The sequence below is a fragment of the Bison bison genome, unplaced genomic scaffold (assembly GCF_000754665.1).
Source record: "Bison bison bison isolate TAMUID 2011002044 unplaced genomic scaffold, Bison_UMD1.0 scf7180017864296, whole genome shotgun sequence".
Taxonomy (NCBI): domain Eukaryota; kingdom Metazoa; phylum Chordata; class Mammalia; order Artiodactyla; family Bovidae; genus Bison; species Bison bison.
In genome coordinates this window covers 3917851-3939590 of record NW_011494868.1, presented here as the reverse complement: position 1 = coordinate 3939590, position 21740 = coordinate 3917851, and the positions used below count along the sequence as shown (strand labels likewise).

Sequence of the window (21740 nt, the reverse complement as noted above, 5' to 3'; positions counted from 1 at the left end):
CCACCTAAGACACAAACTAAATGTAATAAAATTTACAACTACACTTAAAGTAGCAATAAAACAACAGACACCACACAAAATCTAGTCATGATGTACAAAACCAATTTGCTAACTCCTAGAATAAAAAACAAAAAGATAAAAAGATATAAAATTTCTTTTAAATTCCTTAGAATTATAACTTCTAATTATGTGCAAAAGCAGATAAAACTCAAAATTACATAAAAGCAAAACACTAAAAAAATTCTATTTAACATTAATTTACTATGATGGATGATGCTGTTTTGCAAAAACTAAATCAGTGTTCCACACAGACTACTGTACTGACCACTATGGTCCAGATTCTAAAAGTTTATCTTGGAAACCTCACCACATACCAATGTTGATTCTATTTCCCCCACTGCAGAACCGGCATCATAGAACATGACATTTTTTCACTTTAACTTGACATAAATACACTATTTACATATTAGGTCTTCTTTCATCTCCATTCAATTGAAATCAGGCAAAAACAACTGAAGCAAGACGGAGGGGTCATGGTGAAGAGTTCTGACAAAATGTGGTCCATTGGAGAAAGGAATGGCAAAACACTTCAGTATTCTTGCCTTGAGAACCCCATGAAGAGTATGAAAAAGCAAAAAGATAGGACACTGAAAGATGAACTCCCCAGGTCAGTAGGTGCCCAATATGCTACTGCAAATCAGTGGAGAAATAACTCCAGAAAGAATGAAGAGATGGAGCCAAAGCAACAACACCACCCAGTTGTGGACGTGACTGGTGATAGAAGTAAGGTCTGATGCTGTAAAGAGCAATATTGCATAGGAACCTGGAATGTTAGGTCCATGAATTAAGGCAAATTGGAAGTGGTCAAACAGGAAATGGCAAGAGTGAACATTTTAGGATTTAGGATTTAGTGAATGCATTTTAGGAATCAGTGAACTAAAATGGACTGGAATGGGTGAATTTAACTCAGATGACCATTACATCTACCATTGTGGGCAGGAATCCCTTAGAAGAAATGGAGTAGCCATCATAGTCAACAGAAGAGTCCAAAATGCAGTATTTCGATGCAATCTCAAAAATGAAAGAATGATCTCTGTTCATTCCCAAGATAAACCACTCAGTACCACAGTAATCCAAGTCTACACCCCAACCAGTAATGCTGAAGAAGCTGAAGTTGAACGGTTCTATGAAGACCTACAAGACCTTCTAGAAATAATAACCAAAAAAGATGTCCTTTTCATATAGGAGACTAGAATGCAAAAGTAGGAAGTCAAGAGATACCTGCAGTAACAGGCAACTTTGGCCTTAGAGTATAGAATGAAGCAGGGCAAAGGCTAAAGAGTTTTGCCAAGAGAATGCACTGGTCACAGCAAACACCCTCTTCCAACAACACAAGAGATGACTCTACACATGGGCATCACCAGATGGTCAACACCAATATCAGATTGATTATATTCCTTGCAGACAAAGATGGAGAAGCTCTATACAGTCAGGAAAAACTGGGAACTGACTATGGCTCAGATCATGAACGCCTTATTGCCAAATTCAGATTTAAATTGAAGAAAGTAGGGAAAACTATTAGAACATTCAGATATGACCTAAATCAAATCCCTTACAATTACACAGTGCAAGTGACAAATAGATTCAAGGGATTATGTATGATAGACAGACTGCCTGAAGAACTATGGATGGAGGTTCATGACACTACACAGGAGTCAGGGATCAAGACCATCCCCAAGAAAAAGCAATACCAAAAGGCAAAATTGTTGTCTGAGGAGGCCTTACAAATAGCTGAGAAAAGAAGAGACGCTAAAGGCAAAGGACAAAAGGAAAGATATACCCATTTGAATGCAGAGTTCCAAAGAGTAGCAAGGAGAGATAAGAAAGCCTTCCTCAATGGTCAATGCAAAGAAATCAAGGAAAACAATAAAATGGGAAAGACTAGAAGGCATTGGCAACCCACTCCAGTGTTCTTGCCTGGAAAATCCCATGGACGGAGGAGCCTGGTAGGCTGCAGACCATGGGGTCGGACACGACTAAGCGACTTCCCTTTCACTTTTCACTTTCATGCATTGGAGAAGGAAATGGCAACCCACTCCAGTGTTCTTGCCTGGAGAATCCCAGGAACGGAGGAGCCTGGTGGGCTGCTGTCTATGAGGTCACACAGAGTCAGACACAACTGACGTGTCTTAGCAGCAGCAGCAGCGATCTCTTCAAGAAAGTTAGAGATATCAAGGGAACATTTCATGCAAAGATGGGCACAATAAAGGACAGAAACAGTATGGACCCAACAGAAGCAGGAGATATTAAGAAGAGATGGCAACAATACACAGAAGAACTATACAAAAAAGATCTTCATAACCCACATAACTATAATGGTATGATCACTCACCTAGAGCCGGACATCCTGGAATGCAAATCAAGTGGGCCTTAGGAAGCATCACTATGAACAAACTAGTGAAGGTGATGGAATTCCAGTTGAGCTATTTCAAATCCTAAAAGATGATGCTGTGAAAGTGCTGCACTCAATATGCCAGCAAACTTGGAAAACTCAGCAGTGGCCACAGGACTGGAAAAGGTCAGTTTTCATCCCAATCCCAAAGAACAGCAATGCCAAAGAATGTTCAAACTGCTGCACAATTGCACTCATCTCACACACTAGCAAAGTAATGCTCAAAATCCTCCAAGCCAGGCTTCAATAGTACATGAACCATGAACTTCCAGATGTTCAAGCTGGATTTTAAAAAGGCAAAGGAACCAGAGATCAAATTGCCAACATCTGATGGATCATAGAAAAAGCAAGAGAGTTCCAGAAAAACATCTATTTTTGCTTTATTGACTACGCCAAAGCCTTTGACTGTGTGGATCACAATAAACTGTGGAAAATTCTGAAAGAGATTAGGAATATCAGACCACCTGACCTGCCTCTTGAGAAATATGTATGTAGGTCAAGAAGCAACAGTTAGAACTGGACATGGAACAACAGACTGGTCCCAAATAGGAAAAGGATTACATCAAGGCTATATATTGTCACCCTGCTTATTTAACTTATATGCAGAGTACATCATGAGAAACGCTGGGCTGGAGGAAGCACAAGCTGGAATCAAGACTGCTTGGAGAAATATCAATACCTCAGATACACAGATGACACCACCCTCACGGCAGAAAGCGAAGAAGAACTAAAGAGCCTCTTGATGAAAGTGAAAGAGGAGAGTAAAAAAGTTGGCTTAAAACTCAACATTCAGAAAACTAAGATCATGGCATCCAGTCCCATCATTTCATGGCAAATAGATGGGAAAACAATAGAATTGTTTATTTTGGGGGGCTCCAAAATCACTGCAGATGGTGACTACAGTCATGAAATTAAAAGACGCTTGCTCCTTGGAAGAAAAGCTATGACCAACCTAGACAGCATATCAAAGGTCTATATAGACAGCATATCAAAGGTCTACGTAGTCAAAGCTATGGTTTTTCCAGCAGTCATGTATAGGTGTGAGAGTTGGACTATAAAGAAAGATGAGCACTGAAGAATTAATGCTTTTGAACTGTGATGTTGAAGAAGACTCTTGAGAGGCCCTTGGACTGCAAGGAGATCCAACCAGTCCATCCTAAAGGAGATCAGTCCTGGGTGTTCATTGGAAGGACTGATGCTGAAGCTGATACTCTAATACTTTGGCCTCCTGATGTGAAGGACTGACTCATTGGAAAAGACCCTGATGCCGGGAAATATTGAAGGCAGGAGGAGAAGGGGACGACAGAGGATGAGATGGTTGGATGGCATCACCAACTCAATGGACATGAGTCTGAGTAAGCTCCCGAAGTTGTTGATGGACGGGGAAGCCTGGCATGCTACAGTCCATGGGGTCAGAAAGAGTCAGACACAACTGAGCAACTGAACTGAACTGACCCAGTAGAAATAAAAATAAAACTCAGCCACTGAAATTGAATGGCAATACTTGTTTACAAGGTAGTTTATTCAAATTGTTAAGACATTCTTTTAAACAAACAATTCAAGTTGAAAAATCTCTTTCTAGTGACAGATGAAATAATTTGGGCATCAATAAAAATACTAACTACAATGGAATAAAGCTGTTCCAATACACCTAAGTTCGTAAGTTAATGATACTCAAAAAGAAAAAAAAAAAAAAAAACGTCATTGGTCACCAGTAGGGAACGCTAGGGAAATAACTCATCATTTTGGAAAGGAGTAAATAAATTATAAGCTTTCAGATTAACAATATAAGAGCAAATTTTAAAAACTCTCATCAACATCTCTGAAAGGCCTCTGACATCTCTATTTGAAGGTCTAATTTGAGACAAAATATAAGTCAAGCTCAGTGAATTGAAATATATATATATTGCACATATATATAAAACTCAGAAAGACTGAGTATACTGCAAATCAAATATATGAAGAGAAATCACCTAGGCAGCAGTCGCACTCCATATAAAGGGTGTAATCATTAAAAACATCATGATTCAGAAGAACCAGAAGAAAGCCCGTACTTGCCTCAACTGTACTACTTCTGCATCTGCTCCTGTTGACCTATTTCACAGACTAACATTTTATTTTGAGAATGAAATAACATAATGTATGTAGAATAATTAGAGCAATGCCTAGGGAGGCTCAGACAGTAAAGTGTCTGCCTGCAATGCTGGAGACCGGGGTTCAATTCCTGGGTCGGGAAGATCCCCTGGAGAAGGAAATGGCAATTCACTCCAGCACTCTTGACTGGAAAATCCCATGGATGGAGGAGCCTGATAGGCTACCGTCCGTGGGGTCACAAAGAGTCAGACACAACTGATCTACTAGCTACTACTACTAGGGAAGATTAGTTTGTCCAGTAAATGGCAGTTTTCATTGTGATGATTACAGATGCTGAATGTAAGAGCAAACATGAGTGAAGAAATGGGATGTTTTAATCTCAAGAAACTCTTCAGAAAAAGATCATTCCCTAAAGACTCACTGAATTCCTCTGTACATCTACAGACTCTTAAACAGCAAAACTGCCACTATTCTCACTCTCAGCTATTTCTTTTTAACTTTTTATTTTATACTGGAGTATAGCTGATTAACAATGTTGTGTTAGTTTCAGGTGTACAGCGAAGTGATTCAGTTATCAGTGAAGTGACTCGGTTATACATATACATGTATCCATTATTTTTCAAATTCTTTCCCCACTTAGGTTGTTAATAACATTGAGCAGAATTTCCTGTACTATACAGTAGGTCCTTGTTGGTTAACTATTTTAAATATATTAATAGCAGTGTGTACATGTCAATCCCAAACTCCCTAACTATTCCTCCCCACCACCCTTCCTATATCTTTATAACCCCATGTGTAACTCCTCCATAATATAATTCAAATTTCATTTTAGCATTATCAATTTTCGTTTCCTTGCAACACTTTCACCTTTTTGACCAATTCCTTTATTATTATTATTTATTTTTATAAATAGCAAGGTTTGTCACTGGAATAGAAGGGAAGTATCACAATCATACTTTTCATTGTCTGCAACCAATCAGCAACAAACTTCAAAAGCAGCAATTTGTTATTTACACAGTAAGGTGTGGCCTGAAGAGCTAGCAGCAAAGTTTCTCCTTTTTTGCAGTTACTCATCATTTATACAATGTTGTGTTAATTGAAATTTGAATTGTATTGTTTAAGGACGGGTGTTATTTTGACCACATAGGAGTAATAAAATTCATGCACATCAAAACCATGCAACAAGGACTGTCTTTACTTTTCAGAGTCCTCAAAAAGCTACTCCATGCATTCAGTGAAGGTGTTACAGCTGTATTCAGTGGAAGAGTTACGCTAAACTTCACCTCACCTGGGACTGGGACTCTGGTTTGTTTCTTTCAGTGAAAAAAATATATATATATACTGACTTTCCAAAATTCATTAATAACTAAACCTCTTGACCAGTCTTTGGGAAGGTAAGGTTTCCAAGCAACAGTAAACAGCTAAGAAACTAGGCACCAACTCCACACACAGTATCAAAAATGCCTATGAAATAAATCATATTAAGTAAAATTTGCCCTCAGTAAGACAAGATGAGAAAAGGCAAAGAGCCACAAGGATTAACTTCCATGGTCAACTTATAGTTATTGATACTAATAAGCAGTGTATCTCACATACTCACATTCTCAACAAAATTAAGCTCATTGAACGAGAGGGGAAAAAAAACTATCTACCATTACTTTCACAAAGAGGAATTTCCATAATAAAGTAGGAATAAAACAAAAATAAAATAGGAACAGTAATTACTCACACATAAACACAATAGGTAACAAATATTCAAATAATTAGCTTACATACAAATGAAAAACACAACTAAAAAAAAAAAATCAACAACGACCTTGGTAAAAATTCTAAATGTTGCAATTCAAGTGAAGTGAAAGACGCTCGGTCATGTCCAACTCTTTGCGACCCCATGGACTATACAATCCTATACAATTCTATACTATACTATACAATTCTCTAGGCCAGAATACTGGAGTGGGTAGGCTTTCCCTTCTTCAGGGCACCTTCCCAACCCAGGGATTGAACCCAGGTCTCCCGCACTGCAGGCGGATTCTTTACCAGCTGAGCCACAAGGGAAGCCCGTTGCAATTCCAAGTAGGCTTAAACTGTGGAAACCATTAAAGATCCTATTTAGTTTCTTCAGATACTTTCTTACTCCAAATTATCCTTTATTTTCATACTAGGAAAACACACATCCCCTAACACAGATTATACAGAAATGCATGCAAATCTAGTCATGTATAGGTTAACTGCATCCACTTGGCTGCATGGATGAGCAGAAACTGGAAGCGTGTGAATATTTCATCTAACCATTTACCCTGGTTTCACCTGAAAGTAAAGTCAGTATTTAGCAAACATTCACAACGAATACAGCACAGGTGACTATGGAGGGAGTTCATTCATGTTGTATAAAAAAGAAAGATTGAAGTACTTGATTTACAAGTGTAAGGTCAACTTGGCAAAATCCAGGGCAGAAGTAGAGGCAGAGAAGAGGTGATGTCAAAAATTTTGTCCAACATAATAATGACAGCCATGGGCACACCAATTAAGTGCTTTCTACTTGACTTTCCTTCACTGACTGTTTCCCCACAGAATGTCAAGGTTGACCTGGCAATAGACTGCAAAATAGATTGGCTGTAAAGTTAATTTTATCAGCTCTCCTTTGGTCCCTTACAGCCTATTTATCTTCTACTATTAACACTAGAACAAAGAGAAGGAGGAGGGCAGAAAGAAGAGGTGGAGGAGGTGAGGCATTTTATAAAATTAGAGTGCAAATTTATGGATTCCATATTTTTCCAGTCCCACCATCTGTTGCTGAAATGTATTTTTTAAATGGCTGCTGCTATCTTTTTCATTTATCAAAAAGATCATTATCTCTGCTATCCCTAACCTCTCTGCACATGCTGATTTATGGAAATATAAGTCCATACAAATACTTTTCAAATTTAGAAATCCCCTTTATTTATGTAACTATTTTATTTTTAAATGAAATCTCATATATTCAAAGCCCATACAGAACACATATTCTAACCACAGTTTTTTTTAATTTTTTAAAAGTACTTCCATAAAATACTTGTAATGTTATTAAATAAGCATGCATGAAAAATGGAATGTACTTTTAATTGTACCTTATTGTATTTTGGGTAGACAGGCAATATAATCATGGGGCAAAAGCAATATTACGTATGCTGCCTATTTAGCGTACTGAAGTCAAAATAATCAGGTACACTTATCGCTGTGAATGTTATAACACATTATGTTGTTTATAGTCACAGTAATATACAAAAGAAACTTAAGTTAGACCCAATGAATTCCAGGAAAGTACTGAATGCCTATAATGTGATGTGGTGATTTAGTCACTCAGTCGTGTCCGACTCTTGTGACCACATGGACTGCAAACTGCCAGGCTCCTCTGTCCATGGGATTTCACAAGCAAGAACACTGGAGAGGGTTGCCATTTCCTTCTCCAGGGGATCTTCTCGACCCAGGGATGAACTCACATCTCCTGCCTTGGCAGGTTGGTTCTTTACCACTGGGCCACCAGGGAAGGCCTGCCTAAAATACCAAGTACTATATTAAGAACACAGCCAACACTTGAAGATAGGGATTACTTGATGAATTAAAGAAGTAACAAGAACATAAAGGTTTAACAAGAGTCTAAAACAGCATGACTACTTCAATAAATGTTAGCTCTATAAGGCATATATAATTATGTTCAGTTTTCAGATGATTAAACTCAAGTTCAGAAAGGTTTATTAACTTGCCCAAAATCACTGAAGTGGTTTCTAGTGGAAAAAGTTCAGGATTCAGTAATAAGTCTGACTCCAAAGTCTACAGTTTTCCACTAGTTTCAAAGCAAAATTTTGTAAAAAAAAAAAATTCTGTCTAGTAGTTTCACGGGAAACTTGGCAATAAAATTTTAAACATAAGGGTCTAAGAACCTAACTCCTAAGATCTGAAATATATTAACAAAAAGAGGGTTCTAACAGAATTCAGTTCTTCCATTACAATTTCTTATCCAGAAACTCTTACTACTTAACACTAAAGTCGTTAAAAGTTGGTACAGTTCTCACCTTTAGGGCAATTATCAGAACTCAGCCAGAGAGAAAGGTATGAGTACCTTTGGCTCTGGAATATTACAAGTAGCTCATGTCTGGCTCCAAAAATCTAACATTATCCTTCTGGGCTGTCACTATGTATATCTGACAACTGAAACCCACTAAAAAGAAGAAAAACCTGGACTTTGTTACGTAACATTCAAATTTTTCCAAAGTTCATATGCCAGATGGTAACAGTGTATTATTCCCAAAGGGAAATTTGAATCAGAGTGCTTAATTTGAAGAAAAATGACCTGTTAATACATGCCTCTAAGGTCTAATTTGACAGTATTATATTTTAACCAATCTTTACCTTAAAAATGTACTTAGTAAATCTAATGATTTGAATTAAGAGAACTGTATCTTTCCTTTATATGGAGTATTAACTACTTCAGCCTCATCAGCTACAGTCCAAATTTCTAGTGCAGAATGTATTAACTTTCTTTGTTGAACATTCCTTAAGGGCATTCCATTTCTATAACATTAACATAAAAAACAGACCTGTTCTCTCATGAATAGTAACATACAGTCCTAGAAATATCCTAAACACTAGGCAATTCAACTGTACTATTTAACCCAGGAGTACAATATATTCCAAATCTTCCCAGTAAACTTGCAAATAAAACTTTGCCATAGGGCTTCCCTGGTGGCTCAGAAGGTAAATAATCTGTCTGCTATGCAGGAGACCCGGGTTTGATCCCTGGGTTGGGAAGATCCCCTGGAGGAGGGCATGGCAACCCACTCCAATATTTTTACCCAGAGAATTCCATAGACAGAGGAGCCTAGGAGGCTACAGTCCATGGGGTTGCATAGAGTCAGACACGACTGAGCAACTAACACTTTCATAACATAGGTTCTTTTTGGACCAAATGTTCTCAGACTTCCAAAAAAATTTACAGCATGAGAAATAACACAAGATGACACCTCCTTAAGTTCATAAAGTTCACTGAACCCAAAGATCCTAAATCATATCATCCAATTTAATATGGCTTGTTGGCTGCTATGGCTACAAGAAAGGCTAGTTAGAAAAAAAAAAAAATCAACAGTTATCACTTAGGAAGAAGGAGGAAGGAAACTTGCAGAATCCACCACATTGCCTTAAGTGGCAGCTAGAACTGCCAACTTTGACAAGCCTTCAATGCCAATCCAAGCTCAGCACCAGACTCCCTCCCATTCTGTTTCCACATTTGTTCCATCTAACTCTCATTCTGGACATTGTACCAGAGGTAACCTTAATGACTTGTATGACGATGGGCTTTGGATCTTCAATCAGTTAAGATAACCTCCAAAATCTAGTTTATCAATGTAAATTATATTACTCTTCAAACTTGGAATCCAAAATCCCAATTTTCAGAAAAAAAAAAAAAATTCACAGCATCATGAAAACATGGGTAACCACAAATGAATGACAGGAACAAACCCTGGTGCTGGGTTTGGGGATAATGTCCTATCCTTGGCTCTGTCACTGACTTACTGTGAGACTATGCAAGTTAGTGACCATTCCATGCCCCAATAGCATCTACCCACTAGGACTACTGAAACAATTAAATGAGTTTCTACCAAAAAAAAAAAAAAGAAAGAGCCTGTAAACTAAACTTAGGCAGAAATTCCCAAAGAGGTAGGTGCTGTTTTCCTATGAAACACCACACACCCATTGCCAATCCTCTAACACTGCTCAACTCTTCACAGAGCAAGACCTTCACATATAATAAGCAAAGAATTACATTTAGCATTGGAATAAAGATTCAAGAAAACAATAGCAAAATCATGTACATTTCAAGAAAAAGTAGTCCAAAAATTGACTGATCATGACTCTTGACCCTTACAAAACCAACAGAAATAATTCCCACAATTCTCTTGTTTGAAGAAATCATCTCAGGAGGAAAACATTGCACTGAATATTTATATTGTCTCTCACTCACTGACAAATTATGTTCACAAAACTAAATCTCAATAAAATAAATATATAAGTTTATATACAGTTGACCTTTGAACAACATGGGTGTGAACTACACTAGTCTACCTATATGCAGATTTTTTTCAATAGTAAATAGCACAGTATCGCATGATCCAAGGTTGGCTGAATCCACGAACACAGAACTGTAAATATGGAGAACTTCAGACAGGGAGGAAACTCAGACACCAAGAGCCAACTACAAGTTATACACAAATTTTCAACTGCATGGAAGGTCAGAGTCCCAACCTCCGTGTTGTTCAAAGGTAAACTATATATCACTTATATCCATTTCCTGAGATTTAACATTAGTATCATTTATAAATCTAAGTTAATAATAAAAGTTCTTATCTTACCTAGAGCAGAATAGCTGATCTCATTTCCTAGGAAATCTCTTATATGTTAAAAGAGAAAGGCTAATTTCAATTAGACAATGGATATTTAACATGGGGAAAATTCTTTTAACAGTTGAACAATGGTTAAAATGGATTAACCAAAATTCAACATCTATTCATGATAAAAACTCCACGCACCCTAAGCCCATGCTCTGTAACAAAAGAAACCACCACAATGAGAAGCCCGTGCTATGCAACCAGAGAGTAGACCTCACTCTCCCCATCCAGAGAAATCCCACACAGCAACGAAGACCACAGCCAAAAATAAATAAATAAAATTTTAAAAAATAAAATCACCTCTAAAACAAAGAAATACTCAGGAATAAACCTGACCAAGGAGGTGAAAGATTTATATGCTGAGAACTATAAAACATTGATAAAGAACTGAAGATGACACAGAAATGGAAAGATATACCATGCTCTTGCACTGGAATAATTAATATTGTTAAAATCGCCATACAACTGAAAGCAATCTACAGGTTTAATGCAAATCCCATCAAATTACCCATGACATTATTCACAGAACTAGAACAAATAATCCTAAAATTTATATGGAACCACAAAAAACCCAGAACTGCCAAAGCGATCGTGAGGAAAAAGAACAAAGCTGGAGGTATAACCCTCCCAGACTTCAGACAATACTACAAAAAGCTACATCAAGAAGCATGGTATTGGTTTAAAAAAAAAAAAAAAAAAAAGATATATGAATCAATGGAACAGAGCAGAGAGCCCAGAAATAAACCCACATACCCAGAGTCATACCCAGCCTCCTTTGACACAGCACCACACAACAGCAAGTGGTGTTGGGAAGGCTGGAAAGTCACATGTAAATCAATCAAGTTAGAACACTCCCTCACACCATACACAAAATAAACTCAATGGCTTAAACGTTTAAATATAAGACACAAAACCACAAAACTCCCAGAAGAGAACATATGTAAAATCTGTACCAACATAAATCAAAGCAATGTTTTCTTAGGTTAGTCTACCAAAGCAATACAAATAAAAGCAAAAATAAACAAATGAGACACCAAATTCATAAGCTTTTGCACAGCAAAGGAAATCATAGGCAGAACAAAAGGACAACCTACAAAATGGGAGAAAATATTTCCAAACAACAAGACCAACAGAGGATTTCCAAAATAAACAGCTCAGTACAGTTCAGTTCAGTCGCTCTGTCGTGTCTGACTCTTTGCAATCCTATGGACTGCAGCACGCCAGGCTTCCCTGTCCATCACCAACTCCCAGAGCTTGCACAAACTCACGTCCATCAAGTCGGTGATGCCATCCAACCATCTCTGTCGTCTCCTTCTCCTCCCGCCTTCAATCTTTCCCAGCATCAGGGTCTTTTCCAAGGGGTCAGTTCTTCACATCAGGTGGCCAAAGTACTGGAGTTTCAGCTTCAGCATCAGTCCTTCCAATGAATATTCATGGTTGATTTCCTTTAGGATGGACTGGTTGGATCTCCTTGAGAGTCCAAGGGACTCTCAAGAGTCTTCTCCAGCACCACAGGTCAAAAGCATCAATGTTTCCACACTCAGTCTTCTTTATGGTCTAACTCTCACATCCATACATGACTACTGGAAAAAACATTGCTTTGACTAGATGGACCTTTGTTGGCAAAGTAATGTCTCTATATTTTAATATGCTGTCTAGCTTGGTCATAGCTTTTCTTTCAAGGGGCAAGCATCTTTTAATTTCGTGACTGAAGTCACCATCTGCAGCAATTTTGGAGCCCAAGAAAATAAAGTCTCTCAATTTTTCCATTGTTTCCCCATCTATTTGCCAACAAGTGATGGGATCAGATGCCATGATCTTAGTTTTTTGAATGTTGAGTTTTAAGCCAGTTTTTTCACTCTCCTCTTTCACGTTCATCAAGAGGCTCTTTAGTTCCTGTTTGCTTTCTGCCATAAGGGTGGTGTCATCTGCATATCTGAGGTTATTGATGTTTCTCCCAGAAATGTGATTCCATCTTGTGCTTCATCCAGCCCAGCATTTCGCATGATGTACTCTGAATATAAAGTTAAATAAGCACAGTGACAATATACAGCCTTGACGTACTCCTTTTTCCCAATTTGGAACCAGTCCATTGTTCCATGTCTGGTTCTAGCTGTGGCTTCGTAATCTGTATACAGATTTCTTGGGAGGTAGGTAAGGTGGTCAAGTATTCCCATCTCTGTAAGCACTTTCCACAGTTCATTATGATCCACAGTCAAAGGCTTTGGCACAGTCAATAAAGCAGAAGTAGATAAACAACTAATACAAGTCAATAACAGCAACAACAACAAACATCCAACAATGCCCCCCAAAAAGGGGGCAAAAGACCTAAATTGACATTTCTCCAAAGAAGACATACAGATGGCCAATAGGCACATGAAAAGATACTCAACATCACTAATTACTAGAGAAATGCAAATCAAAATTACAATGAGGTATCACCTCACATTAGTTAGAATGGCCATCATCAAAAGCCTACAAATAATAAATGTTATTGAGAGTACGGAGAAAAGGGAACCCTCCTACACTGTTGGATGGAATGTAAATTGGTGCAGCACTACAGAAAGCATTATGGATGTTCTTTGAAAAACTAAAAATTGCCATAAGATCCAGCAATCCACCCCTGGGCATATATCTGGAAAAAACTCTTAATTCAAAAAAATGCATATACCCCAAAGTTCATAGCTGCACTATTTTCAATAGACAAGACATGGAAGCAACCTAAATGTCAACAGATGAATGGATAAAGATGTGGTATATACATATATACAATGGAATACTACTCAGTCATTAAAAATGAAGTAATTCCATTTGCAGCAATATGGATGGATATAGAGATTATCATACTAAATGAAGTAAGTTAGAACGAGGAAGACAAATATGATATCACTTATATGTGAAAATAAAATGTGACACAAGCAAAGTTATTTATAAAACAGAAACAGACTCATAGATAAAGAAAACAAACCATGGTTACCAAGGGGAAAGGGGGCAGATGGGGGATAAATTAGGTGTTTGAGATGAGCAGACACAAACTATTCTATATAAAACAGATAAGCAGGGTCCTACTGTTTAGCACAGGGAATTGTATTTGATATCCTATATCCTATAATAAACCATAATGGAAAAGAATATTAATAAATATGTGTGTATAACTGAATCACTTTGCTGTATACCAGAAACTAATACAATATTATAAATTAACTATACCTCAATAAAATAATAATAATAATTTCAAAATGAATTAATCTGCTACACAATATTGAAAAGAAACTAGGTTCCACAGCAAGAGAACTTGCATGAGCTGGAGCACAGGCTCAAAAAGAAACAAAAAACAAAAATCAATTTCCAGAGTCCCTTCCTAAACAGAACACACAATGATTAAAATTTTAAAAATAGAGGATAACACTATCATATACTTATAAGACTTAAAGAATATAAATAAAAAGATTCAAATGAATCACCTGATAGTTATATACACTCATTTTTAGGTTATGCTCATTTTACTGCTATATTTCATAACAGTAAATATTTTAATGATAAGAAAGCAATTTATACTGAGAAGCCCATCAGACTGACTTGTGAGAAATACTCCGAGTTGCACATCTTCCCATAGATTAAGGCAGGTGTGCCCCCAGGTAACTTACAGGTGGTAGACTGGAAATCACTGCTCCATCGAGGGACTGTAATATAAAGCAATGAGAGACATCCCCTCTGGTATGAGGGTGAGTGGGTAATCACTGAGAACCAACTACTTTAACAGAACAAGAATTTGGAGAAACTAAGGAGGAGAATTTAGACCAGACAAAGAATGGCCTAAAATAAAAGGAGGGCTTCCCAGGTGGTGCTAGTGGTAAAGAACCTACCAGCCAATACAGGAGACATAAGAGACTTGGGTTCGATCCCTAGGTCTGAAAGATCTCCTAGAGGAGGAAATGGCAACCCACTCTGGTATTCTAGCCTGGAGAATCCCATGGACAGAGAAGCCTGGAGCGCTACAGTCCATAGGATCGCAGAGTCGGACATGACCAAAGCAACTTGGCACATGTGCAAGGTAAAAAAATCTTGTTCTCCTATGTCCTATTTTAAATATGAGCAGCTCTACATTTTATGTACGGGTAATTCAGATGGAAATGAAATACCTGTTGAGTTTATTTCTCATGTATAAAACCATTCCCCCAGAACTCAATTCAATTCAATTCTAGAACTCAATTCAACTCAATTCAATTCTAGGCCTCCCAATTCTAGTAGAAGGCATACTGTGTTTTAAAAGCTTACCCATACAGAAATTTCCCTAATATATAGTTTTATTTCCCAATAACTCAATCCAAGGGAAATTCATCTAATATTCTCCCTTTCAAAGTAGGTTAGTTCTCTGCCACTAGTTAATGTTTTTAATTTTTTACTAATAAATTATGGAGCAAAAAATTAACTACCATTATTAATATGGTAATTAAATCAAAAACATCTCATGAGCTACTTAAATATATAAAGTCTATGGCACCATCTGCAAATACATCATAAATCATAAAAACCTGGTAGATGCAAAAGAGTCCAAGTTTAATTTCTAAATGAAAGTAGTAAAAAAAACCTTACAAGAGAAAATATGTTCCCTGCACTCAAGCAATTAGCCTCCAATTACAAGCAAATGAGATGACTACATTTCTGCTTTGTAAAAAGAAAATAAATCATCAATTAAGCCATACAGCACAGATATATATAAAATAATCAGTTTTACAGCACACATGTAGTACCTGTCGTCTTAGAGTGTACACTCATAATTAGAAACATGAAGGAATAAATTTAATTGGTTTCCCAAGAGTTTGCAGAAGATGAGTTAGCAAATTCCAAAAGAAAGAAATAAGAAATGGAATTAGCAAAATATTAATAAAAAATATTCATTTTAGGGAATTCTCTGGTGGCCCAATGTTTAAGACTTCACACTCTCACTGCCTAGGGACCAAGTTCAATTTCTCCTCCGGGAATTAAACCCCCCCCCCCCCCCCCAGCCATATGGCATGGCCAAAATCAAACAAACAAATAAAAATATTCATTTTATCCCAGAATTCCGGGGTATCTTTCCGGCTTCCATCCCCATGTGAATTATATTAAATCCCCATGTGTTTAAATTGGCATATACTTGAAAGGGCATTTTGAAATGTCTGGAGAATTTCTAATTGCACATGTCCTTTAACCCAGGAATCCTATACTTCCAAGAATCATACATGATTATACACAACAAATGTGTACAGTAACGGTCATGGCTGCACAGTTTATAATAACAAACAATAACCTAAATACATCTATACTATGGAACATTATAACTGTTCAAAAGAATGAGGAAGAGCTGTGTCATCTGAAAAATGATATACATTAAATGAATTAAAATTACATAACACTTATTATACAAAAGTTAAATAACACTTTTTACAGGATGCTGGTTTTCAAAGCAATTACATGTATACTTATGCATGCATAGAAAATGTTTGAAAGGATATACAAGAAGCTGTCACAACAGTTACCTCTGGAGTAGCACTAAAAAGGGCCATGGAGTTTTAGTATTTATTTAAATAATGAGCATGTCTTACTAAATTAAACCATCCTTAAAATTCTTAATTCCCCATGAGGGATATCCATGGTCCAAATTTAGTAAGTTTCAGTTTAATTCATATCCTAAATTCTTCCCCTCTGATTTAATGCTCTCAAATTCAGACTTCCCTGGTAGTCCAGTGGTTAAGACTCCATGCTTCCACTGCAGTGGTTTGATCCTCGTCAGGGAACAAATCCTACATGTCATGTGACACAGCCAAAAAAAATTAATAAATAAAGCTTTCAAATTCAACAGAATCTTATCTATACACACTAGTTGGCGATCCATCTGATAAGCTAACCTAAATTTAAACTACAAAATAGTAACCCAGTAAAAAAGCTAAAGCTATTCATGATGGTCATCTCCTTTATCTCATATCCATATTCAACAACTAAACTTCCAAAAAGGTTAGTAAGAGAAAATGCAAACATTTGTAAACATTCTTACATGTTCTATAGCCCCCGCCTGTCCATTACTATACTCTCGATAACGTCCAAGCATCTGGTCGACTTGTCGCAGGTTCCGACTGGTGTCCTAAAAAAAAAGTGGGCTTTACTAATTGCTCCAAATGACGTTTTCCCCAATCTTAGCAGTATATCAAATAACTAGGTCAACTGTTTGCAAAAAGTACAACTGATACAATAATTAAGTTGGACATCAATATACTTCATAAATATCAAATAAATCTTATTAACACTGATAAACTCAAGCCCATCTGCAATTTACTCGTGTGAAATCTGAAGCAAATGGTTTCAGTCCTTATCCATAACAAGCTGGAAACAAAACCATAAATTGGATAAGAACCCGCATCAGCAATTTGTACATGTCAACAATTTGTACACTTCAACCCCTCTTTATAGAAGAGAAATCTTGAGAAAAATGTGGTAGATTGTGTTCAAGACAAGCAAATCACAAGGATCAATGTTATTTCAATTATTTACCTTAGAACTTGATTAAGAGAAAAGAAAATAAAGTAGCCCTTAACTTTTAGCTATAAACAAATTTGTTCCTAATTACAATAAAAATGGTTTCCACGAAATTTGCTAGGTTTCACCTGAAAGTTGAATGAAGGCATTTCTTTCCAAATATATAGTTATTAATATGTTTCATTAGTGGAAAAGTACAAGAATCTGCACTGCAAAAATCCAATATTATGTTAATTTAAATAAGTTTCAAAAGAAATAGGTTTCTGAGTTTTAAAGCATATTATGGTTTCTCCACCAGAAATTAGCCTCTTTTTATCTAAGCATAATAACTCAAACCAACTGAAAGCCAAAATCCATGGTTATTTAGGCAAAACAGAAGTAACAGATTAAAGGGCAGGAAAAAAATAATTCTATTTGAGTTTTCTTTTTCCCCAACATGATACCCTTCCCCCACCTCATCATCAAACCCTTTCTAGGAAGGGCATGTAAAATTCCCACTCAAATTTCCAAACACTGTCAAAAACTAGCCTCTAAACAAAAATGGCATCTCAATATCATTCATCCATGAATAATTTACCTACCCAAAATAGGAACAACTTCTCTAAAGACATGTCCACAAGAAGCTAAACTATGGTAATTCCTACTGGCTTCACTCCCAGAGTATTTAAAGTATTTGGAAATACTATCTTATCCCAAGACATTTCCGCAACCTATCAGATATCTCAAGTATCTTTACTGACTGTGTTAAGCAGAATAATGGTCCTAAAAATGTCTAGGTCCTAATCTCTCAAACCTGTGTATATGTTCCCTTATATGGCAAAAGGGATTTTGCAGATATAACTAAATTAAGGACCTTGAGATGGGGAGATTATTCTGGATTATGGGGTGGACCCAAGGTACTCACAAGGAACCTTAAAGGGAAGCAAGAATAGGCATAGTAACACGATGTAAGAAGGGTCCAACCCACCTTTATGGCTGTGAAGAGTAAGGGAGGGGCTATAGGACCAGGAATTTCGGCAGCCTCTAGAAAAGGCTGGAAAAGGAACAGATATTTCCCTAGGGCCTCCAGAAAGGAATGCAGACCTCCAGATATACTGCTTTTAGCTGACCTTTAGAAATATAAGAAAATAAATTTCTGGGTTTTTTAGACAATAGTTTTATGGTAATTTGTTACCGTGCCATAAAAAACTAATACACTGACTTAAACCATTTCTTAGTTTAACCTAGTTCACATCTACCACATGCTACCACTGTTAAACTAACCTGTAAAGTGCTGGTTATCGTGTTGACCTTCTCAGTGACATCCACAGTAGGACGATGTCGAACTTCCCTGTGTACTGAACTGGCAGCCCACCGACTCAACCGGTCACGAGAGCGGAAGTGGTCTGAATCGCTGGAGGATTCTGCCATTGATGTATAAAAATCCTTAAAAATAAATCCAGCTCAAGGTCAATCAAATGGTAAAGAGCATAGAAATAAGAGGTTAATTAAATTTTATTTGCTTTTAAGTATTTATTACATTAGTCTTTTGCCATATCATAATTTCTAACACAGAGCTTGAAAACACAAGTCATTTCCACATGCAACTCTCTCTCCTTTGTCTTTTCTGCTTTATGAGCAATTCCTCAGACATTTACAACTCAAAATAATAATAATCACTTAGTTTTGTGCAATGATCCTAAATTTTCAAAGCATATAGTATCTCATACAACCCTACCAACAACACTCTAAGGTATATGAGACATACAAATTGGTATCTCTACAATGAAAGAAAAAAATAACACAGATATTCTCTAAGGTAGGACCTGAAGGTCTCAATATTTGTCTGACTTCCATTCTGCTAAGCTATGAGAACATGTGCATCTTTAAATAAAAATACAACACACACAGAATAAACTAAGAGAATTCCATTTATTATACAGCAAATACTCTCAAACCTCTTAATTTAAAATATAGTCGAATTAAATGCCATCACAGAAGTACAAATTCCATGACAACAAATATGTGAGAAGATGACATCTTCAACATCTCCATCAAAACAGAAGGTCAAGCAGCCTGACTATAATCTCCTAAGAAGAAACATCTCTGAATATGCTTTCTTCCCATCCTTACCTCAATTTTCAATCTAATGAAAAACAATTTCACGCAAGACAATCTCAATTTCAGAAAATTTTTATAGAAATTTAAGAAATGAAATATATTTTTAACAAAGAAACATCAGAGAAAATTCAATTATCAAAAGTGAAAGTTTGAGTATTCCAATAATTTCATTTTCTTCTTAATAGAGAGTTAATGATCTTTATTTTAACATTAATTGTTACAATCTTCTTAAAATCTATATGGCCAGTTTTCTGGCGTTTTAAAAACAGTATGAGGAAACCTCGCTTTCGTAATCTAAAATATTCTGAAATTTTTGGATCTTTATTGTGAATGAATCTGGGAAGTACATGACCATAGGGATAGAGGGAATTTGCTAAATATGTATAGATTCTATAAAGCCAAAGGGATAGAGGGAATTTGCTAAATATGTATAGATTCTAGCACATTTAATGCAAGTATTCATGTTTTTTAAATATTTAAATAAAAAAGATAAGCAAGGGAGCTTGCTGTGAGTTCAGGTTTTTCAAAGTGAAATACAGTCTGTACTTGTAGCATCAGAAAAAAGAAATCAACAAACATCCAACTTCTTCGACCCATCTGAGACAGTGCTAGAGAGGAGCTGTCAGACTGCAGCCTCTCCTCTGCCCAGGCCTCTCAACTTCCTTCCTGGCCTCTCTCCTCAGTTCTCGCCCCCCTCCTCCTGTCTACAAGCATAAAGGCACAGTGCCGACAACCTAGCTCCCTCTGACATCAGGAAACATGAACAAGGAACAAAGGCGGATGCAACTGTATGGCTACACTTTTGCAGGATCACACTTAAGTCCAAAAGAATAAACTTGAGAAGAAATCTTAGATGGAACTTCACCATTAAACTTAGGAAATCACTTGTGTGTCTCTGCACACCCATGCACACATGTGAGCACAGACATAAGTCTATGCCACTTGACCTACAATCATTTACTGTAAGTTAGAGGACTTTTCCAACACTTTCCTTTCGTGAAAACAGGAGGGAAAAAAAAACTTCAACATTTTCTGAGAGCCTACTACAATGCCAGGTACTCTATAAATGCTCACATAGACAATCCAATTTAGGGCTTCCCTGGTGGCTTAGAGGGTAAAGCGTCCACCTGCAATACGGGAGACTTGGGTTCAATCCCTGAGTCAGGAAGATCCCCTGGAGAAAGGATAGGCTACCCACTCCAGTACTCTTACCAGGAAAATCCCATGGACGGAGGAGCCTGGAGGCTGCAGTCCGTGGGGTCGCAAAGAGTAATAACTTACTAAAATGGGCAGTTAACCTATAGAGGATACTGAAGGCAGAGATGTTAAGTAACAAGTCAAACTCCAGACAGTAATTATAAGTAAGAGACCCAGGAGGCAGACCTAGGGTTCAGCCAGGCTTCTTCACCTTCAGTGTTCTCTTCATTCTGCTCTGCTCTGCTGTCTCCTAAACACTACTTGTGAACAGTCTGAACAACTAGTAAAAATCATTAAAGGTAGAATCAGGCCATGGCTCACATGTGTCTACAGCCTCCTCAATGCCCTGTCATTTCACTTAAGCATAAAAATACCAAAGGAAGGGAGAGTGGGAAGCAAGTAGCAATATGAAATCTCTATTAGTCACTTAGGGGAAAAAACAGCAACATATCTATGCTGCATATAATAAAACAAATCAAACCTCTGGCCTCACAGTAAAAAGGCTTTTATGTCCTTATTCCTTCTCTTATATGATGGAAAATAATAATTATGCCTGGATCCGTCAGAATTCTGTATCTGAAAGAATAAGTTTCATTTTAACCAGTCATAATTCTGGAAACTAAACTGGAATTAAGATATCACCAGGCAGAATAAAAAGGTAACACTGAAAAATCAGACGTCAACCATAATGGCTGTTGGTGAGAACAAGAAACAAGATAACCATCTTTGAGACAACCTGATTTTTTTTTGAATATCAAAATTTTAATAATAATCAATTATACATAATGTCAGTGAAGGGAGAGGGAGCTTCCCAGATGATGCTAGTGGTAAAGAACCCGCCTGTCAATGCAGGTAGACATAGGAGACACGGGTTCAACTCCTGGGTTGGGAAGATCTGCTGGAGGTGGGCATAGCAACCTACTCCAGTGTTCTTGCCTGGGAAATCCCAGGGACAG

The 21740-nt window shown here is 37.1% G+C and overlaps 1 protein-coding gene across 4 annotated transcripts in view; it reads right to left on the bottom strand.

Moving 5' to 3' along the window:
- Window positions 1-21740, bottom strand: part of CEP128 (centrosomal protein 128kDa) — a 233275-nt gene that overhangs the window by 192606 nt on the left and 18929 nt on the right. For all 4 annotated transcript variants that reach the window (XM_010850882.1, XM_010850881.1, XM_010850884.1 and 1 more), the window contains 2 exons: window positions 18751-18912; window positions 17009-17095 (listed from right to left, as the gene is read on the bottom strand). In XM_010850882.1, the coding sequence (XP_010849184.1) occupies window positions 17009-17095; window positions 18751-18897 (234 nt within the window). In that variant the 5' untranslated portion in view covers window positions 18898-18912. The remainder of the gene's footprint in view (window positions 1-17008; window positions 17096-18750; window positions 18913-21740) is intronic.